The 20152-nt window shown below is 34.0% G+C and overlaps 3 protein-coding genes across 6 annotated transcripts in view; all 3 read left to right on the top strand.

Annotated features, from left to right (window-relative positions):
- Nucleotides 1–461: 461 nt before the first annotated feature.
- Nucleotides 462–4926, top strand: LOC132189290 (cytochrome c oxidase subunit 5b-2, mitochondrial-like). Of its 2 annotated transcripts, XR_009441033.1 has the most exons (7): nucleotides 462–749; nucleotides 1083–1162; nucleotides 1250–1300; nucleotides 3484–3550; nucleotides 3665–3744; nucleotides 3893–4019; nucleotides 4561–4926. XR_009441033.1 is itself a non-coding variant. In XM_059603958.1 (6 exons), exons 1-6 carry the CDS (start codon nucleotides 551–553, stop codon nucleotides 3950–3952), a joined length of 537 nt encoding a protein of 178 aa, XP_059459941.1. In that variant the 5' UTR covers nucleotides 462–550; the 3' UTR covers nucleotides 3953–4193. The 2 variants fall into 2 exon arrangements, 1 of the variants encoding a protein (XP_059459941.1); XM_059603958.1 differs by lacking the exon at nucleotides 4561–4926 and having other exon boundaries at nucleotides 3893–4193.
- LOC132189288 (cyclin-A2-3-like) lies at nucleotides 4636–18435 on the top strand. 3 transcript variants are annotated; one of them, XM_059603956.1, is made up of 14 exons: nucleotides 4636–4724; nucleotides 6599–6769; nucleotides 6922–6998; nucleotides 9067–9426; nucleotides 9754–10036; nucleotides 11141–11274; nucleotides 11959–12051; nucleotides 15156–15289; nucleotides 16156–16231; nucleotides 17191–17267; nucleotides 17363–17396; nucleotides 17514–17663; nucleotides 17748–17882; nucleotides 18056–18435. In XM_059603956.1, exons 4-14 carry the CDS (start codon nucleotides 9127–9129, stop codon nucleotides 18113–18115), a joined length of 1476 nt encoding a protein of 491 aa, XP_059459939.1. In that variant the 5' UTR covers nucleotides 4636–4724; nucleotides 6599–6769; nucleotides 6922–6998; nucleotides 9067–9126; the 3' UTR covers nucleotides 18116–18435. The 3 variants fall into 3 exon arrangements, with proteins under 3 accessions (XP_059459939.1, XP_059459938.1, XP_059459940.1); XM_059603955.1 differs by lacking the exon at nucleotides 6922–6998; XM_059603957.1 differs by lacking the exons at nucleotides 4636–4724; nucleotides 6922–6998 and adding an exon at nucleotides 6480–6498.
- Nucleotides 18436–20052: 1617 nt separating this feature from the next.
- LOC132190728 (cyclin-A2-3-like) overlaps nucleotides 20053–20152 on the top strand; it is a 1671-nt gene continuing 1571 nt past the window's right edge. The window contains exon 1 of the mRNA XM_059605780.1: nucleotides 20053–20139. Within this exon, the coding sequence (XP_059461763.1) occupies nucleotides 20053–20139 (87 nt within the window). The remainder of the gene's footprint in view (nucleotides 20140–20152) is intronic.

Raw genomic sequence — 20152 nt, 5'->3', positions numbered from 1 at the left:
TTGATATTTATAGGACGTTTGTGCCCTATAAATATCTTATTTAAGACATGTTTCTACTTTATCGATTTTGCGTGGAAGCTAATGTTTGCATCTTTCTTTGAAAAGTTTAGAGCTAATTATTACTGTTAGGACAAATTGCTAAATGTAAGTGCAAGCTTTCTCGCTCGTAAAGCGATTAAGAATATGTTTGAAAAATAAAATTTTTAAGTTAAAAAATATTTTTATCAAAAGTTTTATTTGTAAATTTTTGCCAAAAGTGTATTTTGGCTATTTTTATGTTTTTTTGACATTTAAAAACGTTTTTTTTTTTTACCAAAAATATATATATTTTTTTAAAATAAGTTTTTTTGAGTATTAAACACGCTTTTAGACTTCTCAAACGTCCAACCTAACATGCCTTAAATAAGATTGAACAATTTTTACCGCACGTTTACGCATTTACCAACTGCTCTCACGCGTGTGCACTCCATTGAAATGCAGCGAGGGACGAACAGGTGGTACGTTAGTCCCGGCTTTTTTCTCATACTTGAGCGAGAGGGATTGAAGCAACATGTGGAGGCACGCGGTCTCATCGTCAACGGGTCGGCTTCGAGCCCTAGCATCTTCGTCACACTCACTCTCATGGCGATCCTCTTCTCTCACACTCCGCCGATCGCTGGCCTCCTCGCCGTCTTCGTCTTCAACATCGTCGTCTTCCTCACCGCCGCCGTTTCAGACTCTCTTCTCTCCCCAAGCTTCCTCTCTTTACGGTAACTTCCCTTCATTTCGTCTTTTTCCTGTTTGGTTGCCGAGAAAATAGCTTTTTGGATGAAAACACTTTACTTGGTTAGAGGAAATAGGAATTTGGTTCGCTGTTTGGCTATTTTGAAGAATTGGTATTGGAATATTGATTAATTAAATTCGTAATTTCAAATAAGTTTAGCCTTTTGGGATAGGTCCACGCGTGAAGGGAGTGTTACAATATTACTTTTACTGATTAAATTTACTATTTCTTATAAGCTCAGGTTTTTCTCTATGTCGCTTAATCTTATAAACCCTAGCAATAGTTTGGTCCTAGCCCTTTCTTATTTTGGTTGCATTAGGTGATACTTTGAAGAAGGTTGAAGATGTAATGCCCATTGCTACTGGACATGAGCGAGAGGAGCTCGAGGCCGTGCTTGAGGTTGTTTATTTATTGACTCGATCTTTACTTCCGGGATGCTATTATCATTAGATAAATAAGTGTTATATTGTTGTTTTTCATGTGTAGGGAAAAAACATTCTTGAAATCAATTTTCCAGCTGGTCCTTTCGGTACCAAGGTTAGTGTTGTTTGAACTTAAAGCTTTACTTTTGGTGTTCACTTCAGTTATAATGAGGTATTAATTTGCGGAGGAACTCTAAAGATTGTTAATTGGATCTTGGTGTATTTGGACTATGTTTGTCGGATTACTGTTTCTTATTTACACATGTTGAATCCGATTTTCTTGTTTCACTTCATTCATTTGGAATGAGGTTTTTTTTTTTTTTTTTTGGGTGTAGATTCTTGACATGTGAGGTATAACTTAATCATGTAACTTTGATCATGGTTGGATGGGCGCTGTTGTAAAATGTTTGTTTCTTGCAATATGGTGCAGCCAGCTTTCCTTGCTGATTTTTCATGACCCTGTAAGTGCTTTCTGTTGAATAATCTTTGTTAATTGCGATTGCAGTGTTCTGGTTATGAATTATTAATCTATGTTCAATAAAACAGGCGAACATCATCATATATATAATTGCATTAAGACATAGAAGGTTCTGTAGGGTAAATCATAGTTTGGGAATCTATTGCAAGAGATGAGGATCTTGCATAAGCATATTTTGTCTGTACTTTGTTGTCTACCCATATCCTGACTGTTTCAGAGTCCTTTTCTATTCACCAGCATTTTGGAGGTATTGCTCCCGTAACATTTAAATTGTTGCACTAACTGGTGATGTACTCAAGATAGTCCAGCCTTTTAGTATATTAGCAGATAATAGTGGTGGTCTGCTATTGGTTCTCCATGATTCCTATGGGTTTGGGTAATATGTCTCCTCAAAAATTATGTGTTTCTTTGGATGTTGGTGATGTTTGTTGTTTTCAAACCTTAAATCTGGTATCTTGGAATGTTTTATTCCAAGTTTTGTAAAGGCTAGGGTCTTCTTAATGTTGAACAATCAGTAATGGTGAAAATTAGATAGCGTTGTATATATGCTACCTACATTTTTTCATTTACTGTTGTTCTCATCTTTGACTGCTGAAATTAATGGGACTTAACCCCTCATGCTTTATTCTTGTATATTTTGTGTATGTGTTGTGTGCATGACAAATGAGACTGTGGATTACTCCTAAGTAATCTATCAAAGCCGAGGGTTTGTTTGATAAAACTTTTAGAAGGTGCATTTTGCTTTTTGGTTGAAAAAGTATTATGATGTAACATAAAGGCGAAAGTAGTTTTGAGTATTTTGTAAGTGTCTTGTGTTTGAAGTTGTTTGTTAATACTTTTGTTTTTTTGCTAAAAAGCAAAAAGCAAACCCAAAGAGCGTTATCAAACGACCCTCAATTTTTTGAAAGGGTAAAGGTGCCAAGATTCGTGATTTGGTTGGTGTACATTGAGAAAGAAAAATGTATACTTTGACCTTTAAGCTATAACCTGAAAATTTTATCTGTACTTGAAAGTAACAAACTTGTGAAGATACAATAATATACGTATGCATGCACATATTCAGAAAGCAGCACGCAGATGCACATGCTCATATATAATGTGTGGCCTTCTAATTTTTCTTATTTAAAATACTTTGTTATCTTGCTATTTCTCTTTTTCCTCGTCTTTTTGAGTTTTTAAAAGCCTTTCTTCTCTTTCTCTATTAAAAACCATTACTCAGTGTTTGTCATGTCTAAGCAAGTTCCTTGGAGGGATGATCTAAAATGGTCCTATCTTCAGGATTTTTCCATGTAGTTACCTCTCTTGAAATGAAATTTTTTTTTTGATAAGTACCTCTCTTGAAATGAAATTTATGCCCTTGAACATGACAGCTCTTCCTTCCTCCACTATTAACCATTTCCTCTTACCCGACTCTCTTCTTCATCAATTTCTTTAAATTTAGTGGACCCTGCCCCATTTGTTTCTGTTTTTACTCATTTCTTTTCTTTCCTTGCTTTTTTTTTTTTCATCTAATAATATGCTACAAAATGGGGTAGCCTTCCACTCCAAAATCCGACTGCTTCTGTAGGTTGAACCCAAGAGGGGTTATTTTTACCAATATTTCAAGGCAAAGTGTGTTTTCTATCAACAACTTCTAAAACATGCTCTTGCAGCATCTTCAATTGATTTGCTCTTATGTAGAGTTGATTAATAAATGTTCTAAGTATTATAGTTGGCATAATCTGGATTTATAGAGATTTAAGGATGTCCTCAAATGCCTAGTTCTGTATTCTTCAAAAAAAAAAAAAAGGCCTAGTTCTGTAATGTTTTTCTGCTTGTAGGAAGCACCTGCTATTGTCAAGTCTGTCTTTGACAAAAGAATAATTGGATGCCCTGGTGGTGAGGGAGGTAAGGCCTCTTATCATTATTGGTTTTTTTTTTTTTTAATAATAATAAATGCCATAGCAAATAATTTGCAATCCATGTAATTGACAGTGTTTTGAAATTTGTAACAATTTACAGAAGATGAGCATGATGTTGTTTGGTTTTGGCTAGAGAAAGGCAAGCCACATGAATGCCCCATCTGTTCACAATATTTCATGGTAATTTATTCCGTTCTTCCATGCTAGTTATTTTACAGAAATTCCCCCTGGAGGTCGTTCGTTCTAATGATTTACCCTAACGGCATATGGTGGATATTTTTAAATTATCTGAATAAGGCTTCACAGAGTTATTGTTTGTGTTTTTCAGCTGGAAGTGGTTGGCCCTGGAGGTTCTCCTGATGGCCATGGAGACGATGATCACCATTGATCCAGCTTGGAAAATTTTTGCTGGAATAAAATTTCGACTGAATGATGAGAAAACAGTTTGTTATACGGTCAGACACATATTCATTCGCTTTCCCCTTTGTGGATCACTTTTTTCTTGAAATAAACATTACAAGTTGGTAGTTTTTGGTTTTAAATCCTCTGGTCATTGACGACTAAATTATTTTTGGCCCTCTTCAATGCAATTACCAAATAATTTATCAGTACATTTTGCTTCTTTCTTCGGATCCTCTGATTCCATTTGATCTCTTATCTCTTTGTATCTTGCAAGTTTTTTTGAATGTGTTCAAATCGAGTCAGGACGACTTATCAAGAATTCTATTTTCCTAATTGATTGTAGCAAAGATATTGAATTTTTGGTCCCCAATAAAGTTCATTTGTTTCTTATCTGAGAAATGGTACCGGTAGACAAAACATTACAAAGGGATCTTTACAAAATGATGTGGCAAGTGCCATGTCTGTTTACAAAAAATAAAAAATCCCGGCCAATATACATTTCTCTTACTAGCAATCTCTTTGAACTTGAATCTCTCACAAAGCTTTGCACATAATGCTGTTCATATTGGACACGGGGATTGCAATTAATCTCAGGACCATTCCGCACTAGACTTCTTGCTGTTGGCCCGAAGCTCTCCAGGACCATTCGTCGGCGGTTTTGGAGTATCGGTGACTACAATGATGGCGGTGCTGGATCCTTAATACAAAGCTTCGAGTTCTACAAGGAACACTCGTTTTGGAAGGATCACAATGTGGAGGTAATAAATCAAAGAGGAAGGCGTTGTCGGCCTTTCTTTTGAAAGTACTTTTATTGCCTCCGATGCAAAACTTGCTTTGTTGAAGAAAAAAGAAACTAAAATAATTACTTTTGAAATTTTAGTTCAAAAGTAGTTGAAGCACCTTTATTTGCATTCATATGCTTTCATTTGTTGTGGAGTAACGGTTCCGCTGCCAACTCTGAGCGCCTTTATTTATATTTTAAATGCTTTTTTAATAAATTAATAATTTAAAAAAAAAAAAAAAAAAAACACGTGTCACATTTAGAGGCTAGTTTGTAGGAAAAGAGAAACAAAAGAAAAGTTTTGTTAAAAAAAAAAAAAAAATTTACAAGAAAATTTTAGGAAAAATTACACTCACCTCGAACTAACAATTTGCAATGTCTCCTAAACTAAAGATTACATCAATGTTTTGTCCAAATTATCAAAATTTTGCATTGTACCCTTTTTGTCTTGTAAGAAGACAAAAAATGTTCTTAAATTTTTCAATAAGATGATAAAATAAATTAAAAAAAAGGAGAAAAAAAAATAATAATAAAGTACTGGGTCTGGTTGCCCATATTTTATTTTTTGGATTTTTTTTTTTTGAATTTTGTATTAAAGTTATTTTTTGTAATTTGGGAGCATTGCAAATTTTTGTTAGTTTGGAAAGAAATGCAATATTTAGTTCATAAAAATATTGTAAATTGAGTATTACTTTGAGAAAGTTTTGTACAATTTTCCCACAATTTTACTATTTAATTTGTAAGGGTTTAATTCACTTTACCCTGAAATTTCATGAGTTTTTAATTTGAACTCCAATGTTTAAAAATTGGCAATGTATCTTCATAATGTTTCAAAATTTTTCAATTTAGACATTCCGTTACTAATTTTCGTCTAATTAGACGGAAATCATCCTATATGCGTCTCGCGTGGGATTTTGATGAACTCTATTTCAATTTTGCTCTCATTAAAACATATGAAATTACTTAATTACCCAAATTTCATAGGTTTTAATGAGGGTAAAATTGAAATAGAGGGCATCAAAATGTCACGCGAGACGCACGTTGAATGATTTCTGTCAAATTAGACAGAAATTAGTAACGGAGGGTTTGAATTGAAAATTTTTAAAACATTAAAGGGTATACATTATCATTTTTTAAACATTAGAGTTGAAATTGAAAAACCCTTGAAAGGGTAAAGTGAATTTTCTCTTATTTGTAAATTTCACAATAGGGGTTGCTTCCTAAATTCGTGGCTCCAGCCGCAGGAGAGCCCAACCCGGCGCTAATCTAACAATTAAAACCTGAACCTCTTAAGAGCATTCCCAATGGAAGAGCCAAATGTTACTTTTATCTATAATAGCTCTTCAAATGTTCAAAAAACCTCCCACATTGGATGAGCCAAAAATATATGTAAAATAGATATTTGATTAGAAGAGCTAAAAAAAAAGTTAAATGTAGCAGCACTTTTTAAGGGAGCTATTTTATTTTTTAGTGTTTCTCTCTCTTGCTTTATCATTTTCCCAAATCTTTTTTCACCTTTTTTTTAGAAATATAGCTAATCGGATGTGGAGACACTTAAAAATGGCTTAGCTAAACTAGATAAAAGTGAGTTTTGAAGAGTCATTTTACATAAAAATATGGTTCTTCCATTGGGAATGCTCTAATAACAAAAAAAAAACCCTTAAAGGCTCGTCTAAATATGATGGGGAAAAAAAGTAAATCAGAATCTTAAACGACCAGATCGATCTTAGTGAACTGTCTTTAATTTTAAAGTAAAACTGTCAACTCCATAATTTAATATTATTTATCCTATTTGCATTTATTTAAAAAGTAATTCTAATTTTTTTTTTTTTTTTTTAATTCTTTTCTCAGACAACTTAAACCGCAAGAGTATCCCGCCCAATCATTCTGCCTCTGTTTCTCTGTCTCTGTTTCCTCTGTTTCTTTGTCCCTCTGCTTCTCCCTCTCGTTCGCTCGCTGGCGCTCGCTTTCTCTCGGAGCTCTCATTTTTGATACTTGGAGGATTACCAAAGATAGATTCAGGTAAAATTTGATTCTTTAATGCATAAACATATACGAAAATTTATAGATGTTTTTTGTTTTATTATTATTATTTTTTTAGTGTACGTGCTTTTCTTGTTTCTAATTTCTTTTTTCCTTTTTTTTTTTTGCTGATTTGTGGTTTGTTTCATCAGAGACAGACTAGGGGTTAGTGGGTTTGTTGTAGTTTGTCAGATACTTGAAGTTCTGGGCGTGGAGCCTCTGTTTGTTGGTGAGAAAATGTGGGAGAAGAAAGGAAGTCAAAAGTTTTGAATCTTGGAATTATTTATTGTTTGACATATTTGGGACTCAGGAAACGGAAAATTTCCAATTTAGCAAACCTGACCCAACAATTAGACTTATATGGGTTGAGTTTTCATTTTTCTTGTTACCATACTTTTTTGTACTCTTCTGAATTTTGGTGTATGTGCTTTTTCTTTAAAAAAAAAAAAAAAAATTCGAATTTTGAATTTTTTGTGCTTTTGTTTTATTTCTCATAGATCGTCTAGGGTTTAGTGGGTTTGTTGTATTTTATCAGAATCTTGAGGTTCTGGGTCATGGATGCTCTGTTTTGTTGAGAGAAAAGGTGGGAAAAGAAAATAATTTGAAAGTTTTGAATCTTGAATTTATTTTTTGTTTTCTTGAAATATCTGGAATGAATGAAACAGAGATTTTTAAAATCAGTAAAGCTGATGCCACAGTCAGACTTAAATGGGTTGAATTTTCATTTTCGTTGGGATCATACTTCTGTTCATGGTTTTGATTTTTTGGAAGCAAAAAGTACAACAAAAGAACAGAAGGCGTATGGATTTACTTCTCTCTTTTTCTTTTTCTTTTTGGCATTTTCTCAGCCCAGAAAATGGTCAATCGTTAAGAAATGGCGTACACTCCCTGGTTGCGCTCCTGCGCTTCTAATAAAATTCGAATTACTGATAAAAAAAAATCGCGAGGAATTGGAAATTAGATTTGCAAGAGAAAATATCGTTTTCTATGCGTTTCCTTAGCTTGGTTTTTTTCTTGGGTGCTGAGAATTTTTAGGATAAGACAAAGAAGTTGCACTATTTTGTATGATGCAAATTTTGTGGGTTTTGTTCTGTGCTTTGTTTTTAAACTCAAGGTTCAACTTTTCTTACCTTTTTTTTTTTTTTTTTTTTTCATTTATTTATTATTATTTCATACACATTGACCCATCAACCAAATCAAGCGTAATGGTTTCTTTCCAATATTTCTATGCTCGTGCCTAAGATTTTCTTGCATTTTTCATAACTTGGTCCTCCGCATTCTGCTATTCTGCATGAATATTGAAAAGTTCAGGTCAAGTTTTTATATGTTATATACTATGTTGTCTTTATTGTGTGTGAAGCTGTTTGACGCTCTTATTTGTTTATATACCATGTTGTTCTTATTGTGTCTGAAACCTGTTTCATCAAGTTATCTTAAAAGAAGAAAGGTTTCCTTCTATGATTTTGAAAAGAAGAAAGAACATTTAAGTATAATCAAATGTCTTGAAGCAAACCCAGGAGACATAATGTAGTAGTGAAGAGGGATGCATGGCCTTAGATAGGGTTGTAGTGAGAATGATTCCTATGGTTGTCCCCAATTATCTGGGATGAAGGCCATTTTCAACAAAGGTGGTTTGCCTTATTTCAGCTAGTCAATTCCAAACCACCGGGCATAGTTGAGTTGAGTTGAACCCATAACACTTGATATATTTTCTAAGATTTTAACATACGTCGATCATTAATGGAACTTTGTTGTTGTTGTTGGTTTTTTGTTTTTTTTTTTTTTTTCATGCTAAATCTTCTACGTAATTAGAGCTAATATTTTCTATTGTTCTCTATTGCCATGAAGAATCAGCGATTTGATGATCCTCCCAGTTTAATTAGGAACTCGACTCTTAATGGAATTTAAAATATATTTTTCAGCAGCCAAAATTAGGCTTATAAACATATAGTTGTTAAATTTTATATATGTCTGACCTTTAGTATCAGTTTAACGTATAAATTGCATGATGCAACTGCAAGGGAAGATCAATTAGGAACTTGATAACACTTCGATGCAGTTGCTTATCACAAGTTAGGACTAAAGGGGTTCTTCTTTGAAGTTGCATTCACAACATACCCCTAATATCTTCTTCTTAGGAATGTCTACATTGCATGTGGGACATATTCTACGTAATAACTCTTGTTATTGGCATGATTAATAGAAGTTCTTTGTTTCTCATCTGTTTTTCTGCAGACTAATTGCCTGCACAGCTTGTTCTCAAATTTACTTTCCATTTATTTGTTTATTTGTTGCAGGATTTGTTCATATAATTCCAATCTAATGCTTTGAGCTGTTCTTCTCTGAGAGATTTAAACATGAGGAAAGAAAATCTGGTTACTGCCAAGGGTGGAGAGGTTACTGTTCCGTTAACACGCGCAAGATCGGCTGCGTTGCGTGCATGTGGACAACGGCTCCCTTTAAAAGCTCCTATACAAAAAAATCACAAGCGAACTTTGCAAGGAAATCCAAACAGCAGAGACTTGGAAGAGAACAACAACAATGCTCCCAATAATGCATGTTGTTGTAAGCGCAGGAGGAGGGCTGTGCTTCAAGATGTTGGCAACTTTTGTTGCAAATGCTCACAAGGGAACTGCTTGAATGAAGCTAAAATCCAGGTCAATATTTTCTTCATGATCTCTGTTCTCATCTTCTTGTAAATTTTCCAAAGAAGGAACAACAAACTTACATTATCCATTTTTATTTCTGAGTTGGGCAGCTTGAATGTTTGGTGAATTTTGAGCGAGAAAAAAAAATCCATTTTGAATTCCTTCAGTAGTTGATAGTGTATTGAGTACAAATTTCATGATAATCACTTTAAACATTCTACTCACTTGAAAATGTATAACATGTCGAGAGATTTGGCAGGTAGTTTAATGATTTGCCAAAAGCTTTAATTTACTTGAGAACCTGAGTTCGCTTTCTTTTGTTCCACTGAATGTCAGGCGAAGATCAACAAGCCCACTAGAAAAGGTCAGGTTAAGGTTTGCAAAGTGGCACCTTCAGTTGCTCTAGAAGCCCCACTGTTTCAAGCTGCTTCAGAAACAAAGATTCTTCAAGAAACAGTGAAAATAGAATCTAAATCTAAAGAAGTTATAAGTTCAATTGATTTGGAAGAAATGGTATCTCTTCAGTTAAGTACCATAAGGGAGTGTGACATAGATGATCATCGGCTTGAAAATCAGAGTTTTGGAATGCCTTCACAACCTCAATTTCCTCCAAAGAAAGGTTATTTTTTCGCTGTTGTCTATTTTGGCTTCTTACATATATGCATGATAACTATGCCATACACATGAATTGTTAATTAGTCACAAATTGGGTAAAATTCAAGAAGAGATCTATCTCTTTGGGAGTCTTGTGTATTCACGCATTAGTGTTTTGAAATTAGACTTGTACACAGATTTTACAAAAAAAAAAAAAAAAAAATCTGTATACCAAAAAAAATAAATAAATAATGTCTAATAATGAAGCATAAAATTCATGATATTGACCAAGAACTGCAATGAAGAACTAAATCTAACCGTAGTCACTAAGTGGAGAAGCTCAAATGGCTAATAAGCTCTTAAAGCTTCACCTAAGCTGATTTTACAATTTAAATATCCATTTGTTTACTTTTATATGAAAAGTGGCCTTAGGCAATAGTAACAATGAACATAGAGCATACTTAAAAAATACACAACATTTATATATTAAGAACTATTAAATCAAAACTAAGTGCTTAAACAAGTGCACAACTTCAAGTTTTATAGGTAACCTCTTAAATTCATCAAGGTTATATGGTTATAGCTGGTCATCTGAAGTTTCAAGGTCTCAAAGTAAGCATGGACCCTTTGGGGAGAACTTCACTGATAACTAACTATAATACTGAATCAATTTAATCTACAACAAGGAGTAGTATTGGATTGTGAACCTGATTTGTGAGAAAGAATTGCGTGAAATTTTTTTTCTCCCAACATTTTTCATTTTTTCTTTACAATGTTCTTACCATCATGTAATTTTTGTCATCCATAGCAAGGCTAACCCACTTAGTAGAGAATTTTGTTGAGGGTGATAAGTCTGTGTTCTGCTATCACCATATACTAATGTTACTTGCAAGCCTTTTCTTTTGCCATATTATGTATATTTCAAGTTATAGAGCCAACCATTTAATTTTCAATTGTATGTTAACAAACTTAACGCATATGTTTTCATATCAAGTGTGAAGGTGATACTTGAATCATGACCTTACAAGAACAAATTGTTTGTTAAAAGTAATATTTATATTTTATTTTGTTATATATAATTGTCTAAAGCAAAAACAAAATGACATTTTTGTTTAAATGCTCATATCAGTCAAAGGTGGCCTTTCTGGTGATATGACAATATCAAGCAATCTGGACATTATTGACATTGATGCGGATCTCAAGGAACCTCAATTATGCAGTGTCTATGCCCCTGATATATATAGCAATTTACGTGTTGTTGAGGTTTGTGTTACATATACATTTCTTTCATTTGTACAATACTCTGTTCTCCCTTTTAATCACTGCCATTTATTATATTTGGGATTTGTTATATTAGGACTTAATTAACTTGGTTGGTTAGAAAATGTCTCCAAAGAAGGGAGAAGATAAAGGGTTAGTTTTAGCTATGGGGCCATTTGTAACGTCCATTCTAAATTTTAATGTTACACCTAATACTCAATTTGGAATTAGTTTGCAATGTGCACTCCACTGTCTAAATTACTGTTAAAGTTTTTCAAATTAATGAGTAAGATGAGGTAAAATATTGCAAATTAATATACACTAAGCACGACCCACCACTCAATTTGCCTATCAATTTGTTAATTTTGATACTTATTTGGATTGTGGGGTGGATATTGCATACTAATCCCGAATTAGGATGTTAATTGTAATACTTTATAGTTTATGGTGGATATTGCGATTGACTACATGGTTAAGAGTGGATAGCTACAGTTAATCCTAACGAAATATACTATGAAATACATGACTTGCTAAACTTAGGATAATATGAGTAACTACCTCATATCAAAACTAGGTAATGAAGCTTAGAATGCATATAATGTATGCACTTCTACTTATTGTTGTGGTTGTTCTGATCATTAAAAGTATACCTGATGCTTATTTATGGTGTAATCATTTGTTCTACAGCTTGCTCGAAGACCATGTCCTCATTTCATGGAAACAATACAGCAAGATATTACTCAAAGTATGCGAGGGATGCTTGTTGATTGGCTTGTAGAGGTTAGCATCATGTCATTACCTGAGGCCTTTTATTTGAGTGGTCTAAATACACATGCTTTTGTTAAGTACAAATTCCAAGGTTGTAGTTTATGAAGTTATTGATGATGACTTTCGTGTCTTAAACTTAAGTGCATACTGTGTCATTGAAGGCATCCCCAACTTTCTATAGTTTTGTGCTTCATGGTCAGTTTTTATCATAGCTATCTAAAACTTGTTTTTATTGGTTTCAATGTGAATTTCATCGTTGTTGACTAGTTGATCTAGCTTGGTCAAATGTTTACGGCAACAATAATGTTTCTATATTAGGATTCGCCTTTATAGTTTATTTTTCTGTTTGATTAATTGTGATTGAGGTTACACTGTAGCTTCTCCTTCGATATGCCCCTAACACTCAGCGGTCACATCATGGCAAAGATATGATAAAAAAATCTTCTCCTTTCTTTGGATCCTATGATTATTTGATTAGTAATCTATTAAGTGATAAATTTTGTTTTACTTTATTGTTCTTTGTTGGAAAATGTTAATTGAGACCCATATTTGCATATGGGATGATTCCTATAGATCTGTTTGCATTTAGAGAGCTGCAACCAGATGCCATTGATATTTGATGGCCATTTAGAGCATCATTGGCCTTGTTTGATTAGAACCAAATTCTTTTATTCTATTCATCTTGAAATTAATGTTGTCTTTTACTGTTGCATAACAACCTTAGCCAACCATCTCGATGTAATTTTAGTTTTTCTTTGGCCAACTATTAGAATATATGATTAGATTTGATGGTATTCAAATGTGATTGTAATTGATTTTAGATTTGATTGTTTTCAAATTTGATTTGATACGATCTCCACCTACCATACTTGTATGATCTTCACCTATCCCAAATCTCCTATAAGTAGGAGCCTTTTGTATTGTAAATCTGATCGAGAAATAAGAGCAAGATGTAGCTCTTTTGAGCTCTTCCCTAGTGATAAATGTAGGCCCCAAAAATCTCGGAAAAGGATCCTCTCCCGTCCATTTTGGACTGGAGGGTATCCACTTAACGGCTAGGATTTCTTTAAAGAAATCCTAGGACCACAAATGTGCCATGTGTCTTCCCAATAAAAAAAATATATATATATTACTTAAAGTTTTTAAAATAATTTTTTTTTTTAAAAAAAAAATAGTCATCCCCATTCTTGCCATAGGGGTGGCCGGACCACCCCGGGTTGGCTTTGGCCACCCCGGTGGCCCTTGGGGGTGGTTCGGCCACCCACAAGGGCCAAATGAAAAAAAAAAAAAAATTTATGGTGGCCAGCACTGGGGGGTGACCACCCCAAGGCCACTCTCTGATTTAGCCACTGCACCCTCCAAGGGCCGAACCCAAATGAAAAAAAAAATTGGGTTTGCCTTGGGGGTGGCCGAACCACCCCCAAGGGCCACGGGGGTCACTTCGGCCACCCTAGACTAGCCCTTGGGGGGTGGCCGAACCACCCCCATGGCCCTTGGGGGTGGTTTGGCCACCCCTAAAGGCCATCGCTATAAAATTTTTTTGTTTTCATTTGGCCCTTGGGGTGGCCGAACCACCCCCAAGGGCCACCCTGGTGGATAAAAATGGGGTGGCCAGCCACCCCCTAGGGCAAAAATGGGGTGGTCCGGCCACCCCTGTGGCATTAATTGGATAACTAGTTTTTTGTTATTTTTTTTTAAACTTTAAATAATAGTTCATTATTTTTTTTTATTACAAGCACAAGTGTCCTACTTGTGGCCCTTGGATTTCTTATAAGAAATTTTGGCCATTAACTGGATACTCTCTCGTCCATTTTGGATTGGAGAGGTTCCGGATCCAAAAATGTCATCTTCATTTTCTATTTTTGCTACTATTTCTTTATGGAAAAAGCGCAAAATCATTTGTGGTTTACTTAATTTACAATTAGCTTCCTATAATATCAAAATGAACTCGGACGTCCCTTAGGTATGCTAAAAAAACAATTTACTTCCTACAGTCAAATTTTGTCATTTGACTTAACATATTATGTTAGTGTAACACTGACTTAAATAGGATACGTGTCACAATTTTATTGACTCCGACGTGTCAAACTATTGGAATCTGTTAAATCAGTGGGCGAAATTTGATTGTAGGAAGTAAATTATTTTTTTGGCATACATTAGGGACCTCTGAATTTATTTTGATACCACATGAAATTAATTGCAAACCAGGTAAACCATAGAGACTAATTTTGCATTTTTTCTATTATTTATTTATTTATTTCATTTTATTATAAGTTTTTTTATGGTATCAGAGCCTTCAGCTAATGCTAGTGTTCTTTCCCTAATAGCATGTGGATTCTTGTTTTCTTCCTTTTCCCTAAGGCCTTGTCTCTTGCTTCATCACTCTTATGGAGATCAAATCCTACTCAAATGAGATTGCCATCTTCTTCCTTATCGGCTAGACTGATATTGACCCAGATTGTTGCCGTTGAATTTCTATCATAACCCATAATTGCTGGGCTGCCATGCTCACATCCCTCGGTTTACTGCTGAGGAAGGCAATATTCTACGAGGCTATTGTGCAGCCTCCATTCCTTCTGCACTCCCCTTGCTGACAACATCTCTAAATAATTCTTGTCTGAGCTCCTTCTTTCTACCAGCTAGGAGATATAGTAAAAATGGTCTTTCACATATTGGGGTTAAAAGATGTATTATTTTAGAGTGTGTCTTGACATTAATAGTTTATGCAACACATTATGATGCTTATGTTAAAGATCATCATCAACGTATTATTGAGTAAAATGGCAAATTTGGTCTAGACTTCACTGCACATTGTTGTGTGGTGTCAAAGATTGTCACATATCGGAGCTGTTTCTAATAAAACTTACATCCATTTTTTTGGTCTTCTTGCTGCTATACAGTTAATGTTGTCCTTTCGGTATTATTTTTTGGAAGTTAAATTCACATTCACTGTGCACTATTTGATCGATTAAAATTATAAACGATGTGAAATGAATGTTTCTTTAGTGTCTGCTTCCATTTCTGTAACTAAGCGGATGTATAAGGTTTTCTTGATGGCTATTTAGTGGCGCAATACTCTATTATGCTCTTTGCTCTAATAAATGTTAGTGTTTCAGGTATCTGAGGGATATCAGTTGGCGTCCAATACACTTTACCTCACAATTTATCTCATTGACTGGTTTTTGTCTGGAAATTGCATTGAAAGACAAAGACTTCAACTTCTTGGCATCACCTGCATGCTACTTGCTTCGTAAGCTCCTTTATCCATAGCAGAGTTAACTGCATGACTATTCATAGTCAAAATTTTAGACTAGTCTTTAATTATAGTAGGACTTGAAACTTCTTCTTCCTTTCGTTTTTTTTTTTTTTTTAATAAATTGAATTTTGGTTTTAATCAGACGCTATTATGTAAAGATTGAAAGATTTTGTAACATTTCTGTTCTTTAAGTTTTGCCTAAATTGGCAAAGAGGACTTTTTTTTGGTAGGAGATGGATGGAAATAATTTGAATAATGCGAATTATCATGATTTATAAGATATCTAGGTGAGGAAAGAAATAAATTTTTAAGGTGACAGAATTAAAATAGGGAAAAATGCAGTTTACCCCCCTGAAGTTTTAGGGATTTTTCAATTTTAACCCCAAAGTTCAAAAATTGGCAATCTACCCCCCTAAAATTTCAAAAATTGGCAATTTAAACCCTCCGTTTAATTTTTTCGTCAAAATAGACGGAAATCTATGAAATTACATCATTGCCCTCAGGCTTTTTTAAAAAAATTTCCGTTCAATTTAACGGAAAAATTAAACAGAAGGTTCAAATTGTCAATTTTTGAAACTTCAGGGGGTAGATTGCCAATTTTTGAACTTTGGGGTTAAAATTGAAAAACCCCTGAAACTTCAGGGGGGTAAACTGCATTTTTCCCATTAAAATAACTTTGTTAAAGATTTCTTGTTCAGCATCTTTTCCTTTACTAGGAGAGCCTCGTTTACTTGAAATGATTATATTGTCAATTACTATTTCTTCTAATTGATTTTAAGCTTAGAAGTTCCAGCTTATCAAAATGAAATTTTCAGCTCATAGTATCCGCTGAATGTGATTCGTCTCGTTGTGGTTTAAAGGAAATATGAAGAAGGCCATGCACTGCATGTGGAAGAGTTCTGCCTCATCACAGGAAATACTTACACTAGAGAGGAGGTGTGTCCTAGTCCTTTTTATTGTCCCATAGAATGCTTTACTCATAAAAATCAAACAATGATGGGAACGATTTAATGATGAAGTGAACGATATTGTTCGATGCATGTTGAACAATTATAATATAACGTATCTACCATCGAGAGTTATGTCTTTATCTAGACATCATTGTTTTGCGTCATTATCAGTACTACCTAACAAATTAATGTATTTGTTCATTTTAGTTTTCTTTTTTCCCGTGTGGATTATTATTTTCTCCGAATAGAATAAGTTTTATTTTCCAATACATTTATCTGAGTACATTTCATCTTATAATGCCGAAATGCTGCAATGGCTGGACGGAGTTGGCCAATTTGGAGAGGGAAAAGAAAAGGAAAGAGAGATAGCGGGAGAAAAGGGGAAAAGACATTGTGGATTCCATTTTGGCTAGAACTTGGAATCAATCCCAAATTTCTTATTTGCCATATTTAATGAGCTTCTTTTTGGTGATTACATAATTCTTCTGACACATTGGAGGCTAGATTTTCTGAAATGGTAATAGAGTATACTAGGTTATTGAAATTAAATCTGTAGAACTTAGCTATTTGGAAAATATGCATCAATGATGGCATGCTTGAGATCATTACTTAAAGAGGTCATGAAAAATTACCTTGCACTTAAATAGAAGGGATGAAAATGATTTGTTTCCAGGAAATGTCTATAGAGATCCTAATTTAAGGCGTACTTTCATAGTCATTTTAATTCTAAAGATGTCTAGTTGCTTCACTTTTATGGCCTGGTCATAGTTTTAAAGTTTCATAGAGATTTAGATATTCCAATCCAATGTGACTGATGAAGAGATGATCTTTTAAGTATCAGAATTGCTAGCAGGTTGAAAACCACTTTCAGTATTAGAAATATTCTCAACGTTTCCTATTCTTCACCTGCCAAAATCTTTGCCTTCCTAATCAAAGTATTGGCAGGTATTGGAGCTGGAGATTCAAGTATTGAAATATTTGGGCTATCAACTATTTTCCCCCACCACAAAAACTTTTCTAAGGTACTTTGCTTATTAGATGTTGGCATCAATATTCCTGATAATTTCAGTATGTTTTTTCAAATTCATAATGCATTTTTAAGATTTCCTGTTTTCAGGCGATTTCTTCGAGCAGCACAAGCTTCTTACAAGGTAACATAATTGGATTCAGTCATCCCTAGCCTTGGTTTGGGAAATGCTATGCGCATTAGATTTGGATTTTCGGAATAGTAAAACCTAATTTTTACGTATGTAAATGAAAATTTGCAGATCCCTAGTCTAGAACTGGAGTACTTGGCGAACTATCTAGCCGAATCAACGTTAATTGACTATGGCTTTCTGAATTTCCTTCCCTCTGCCATAGCTGCATCGGCTGTATTTCTTGCCAGATGGACTTTAGATCAGTCAAACAACCCATGGGTTCGCAATTTCTCCTTTAATCTGTTTACTTATTGTGTACTAAGTTATATGCTGGAAATATGACCTTGTTTATGCGTCTGGCAGAATCCAACTCTAGAACACTATACCTCTTACAAGGCATCAGATTTGAAAACCATAGTTCTTGCTATACAAGCTTTACAGTTGAACACCAACGGTTGTTCTCTGAGTGTCATACGCATGAAGTATAGGCAACAGAAGGTAACAAACAAATAGAACAAAATACACAGAAAAACTCATGCATGCTTTGTTATAGAGTTCCTTTGGACCTGCATTTTGTTCTTGGCTTTCATGACTGATCTTGAAGGATTAGTTTAAAACATATTATACTTTTTAGAATTTCCTTTTCTCTAATGAAATCTTTGTTGTTGCAGTTTAAATCTGTGGCGGCTTTGTCTTCCCCAAAACTGCTCAAAACACTTTTCGAAAGATAAAATGGCTGTTGGATACTGCAAAGGGGACTGCCAAAAAACAGGTATACTTTCCAGATGGAAGTGTCATCTGGATATCTCATTTACTCCATGAGTTTCTGCCTGATGCCTATCTTTAATCCTCTCTCATGTCCATTAATATCATTTCCACAAAATTTTTGAAATCTTTGTTCATAGTCTTTATGATCTTGAGTTGGGTTTTATGGAACCTGTTTTTGTAAAGTTTAAACTAGCACATCATCAGCTGTAACCAAGAATTACTTCAAGACAGGAAGTAGGTGAATGTAAATATGGCAGCCAAATCCTGAGTTCTTTTCACTATATTTCTTTGTGATTGTCTTCTGCTTGTTTCTTTTTGTTCTTCCAATTTTTTAAACAAACCCTAAGATGTCTTTTCATAGTTTCAGCCCCAGTTGTGGAATATATCCTAGAGGTTTAAATATGCTTCTATTCTATGGCTTCCACAGCCATTAAAGCAGGTTTAATGAGTTTTACCAACAAAATTCCTGGTTTTGGATCATAAAATAACTTAATTCAATTCCATGAAAAACTAGGATTAATAAAAAGGGTACGGAGATGGTACTTCCGTTTAAAACTTAACGGAAAGCCACGTCAGCATCATTAAAAAAATTGACATGTGTCCATATATCTAATTAAAAATAAAAAATAATTTTTTTAAATTAAAAACATTAAAATAATTTAATTTAATTAAAAAATATATATTGGGCACTTTTGGCCATTTGGGAGTGGTCGAACCACATTCAAGAAGCAAAATAGGGGTGGCCGAATTTGGGGTTGGCTCGGCCACCCCCATTGGGTTTGTGAAACCACCTCCAATCCGGCTAGATGAGGGGTGGCTGGTCACTCCATGGCCAAAGGAGTGGCTATGACTACCTTCAAATTTCAATTTTTTAATCTAAAAAAATTATTTTTTATTTTTAATTAGGTATATGGACATGTATTAATTTTTTAATGGTGCTAATGTGGTTTTTCGTCAAATTTTGAATGGAATTTAGATAGAGGTATCATCTCTGTTTTTATGTAAATAAGAGGTACTTTCTGTGATAAAAATTAAATCCTAGAGATAATAAATAAAGTTTTTAAATTACATGGGGCAAAAAGGTATTTAACCATTAATAAAAAAACAAAAAAGGAAAAACTTCACTTTTAAAACATTAAAAGTGAAATAATGATGTTTACCCCTGACTTTTTTTGAAAGTTCCAAATTTACTCTTACTTTCAAATTAAAAAAATAAAAAAATAAAATAAAAAAATTCTGGCCGGGATACACCCGGGTCTCTGGCTTGTGACCAATGTGGGTCTCTGGCCAGAGACCCACCATGGGTCACGGTAGATCTGCGTAGTCTTTTTTTTTTAAAAAAAAATAAAAATAAAATTATGGGTATTTTAGCCTTTTTAGGGTTTGCTGTTAAAAGTTAACTGTTAAATCAGAGAGGTTCAAATTGAGAGCAATTAAAAATTTAAGAAATTAAATTGAGAGATTTTGAAATTGAAAAATAATATTTTAAAACGGGTGAAAATTCAGAGATTTTCAGTGAAGTTTAAAAAAATAAAAATTAATGGTTTTCTTTTGCTTCTGCTCGAGATTACAAAGAGGTTTAATTTGCTCGTGGCAGTTGGATTTGGACGGCATCTATTGTTGCAAGTTAGGATGCAAAATTTTAAAATATTAATTGAACTCGAGAGTTTTCTTCATGAAGAGTGCTTGCTGGCTAGAAGAAGATTGTCTTCTCGTATTTTCCTTTGATTGAGAAGCAGAATTTTTTGTTTTAAGCTCTTTTGAAACCCATTGATGAAAACTAGTCTATTTGTTTCGGTGTAAAATATTTTTCGAAAAAGGTTTTCTTAATTTTTGTGTGTTTGGTGCAGCGTAAAAATATTAGTAAACTTGAAAAATATTTTCGGTTGACTAAGAAAAAATGTTGTATTCTCATTTGCGTAAACTATTTTCTATTGTTTTCCTCCACCTCAGAGCAGACTATTGTGAGAGGAACCTTTATGGAGCGGTGGAGCCTACCT

This window comes from Corylus avellana, chromosome ca8 (assembly GCF_901000735.1).
Source record: "Corylus avellana chromosome ca8, CavTom2PMs-1.0".
Classification (NCBI taxonomy): Eukaryota; Viridiplantae; Streptophyta; class Magnoliopsida; order Fagales; family Betulaceae; genus Corylus; species Corylus avellana.
The sequence above is the reverse complement of the archived record's forward strand: the minus strand, read 5'-3'. Positions and strand labels throughout refer to the sequence as shown.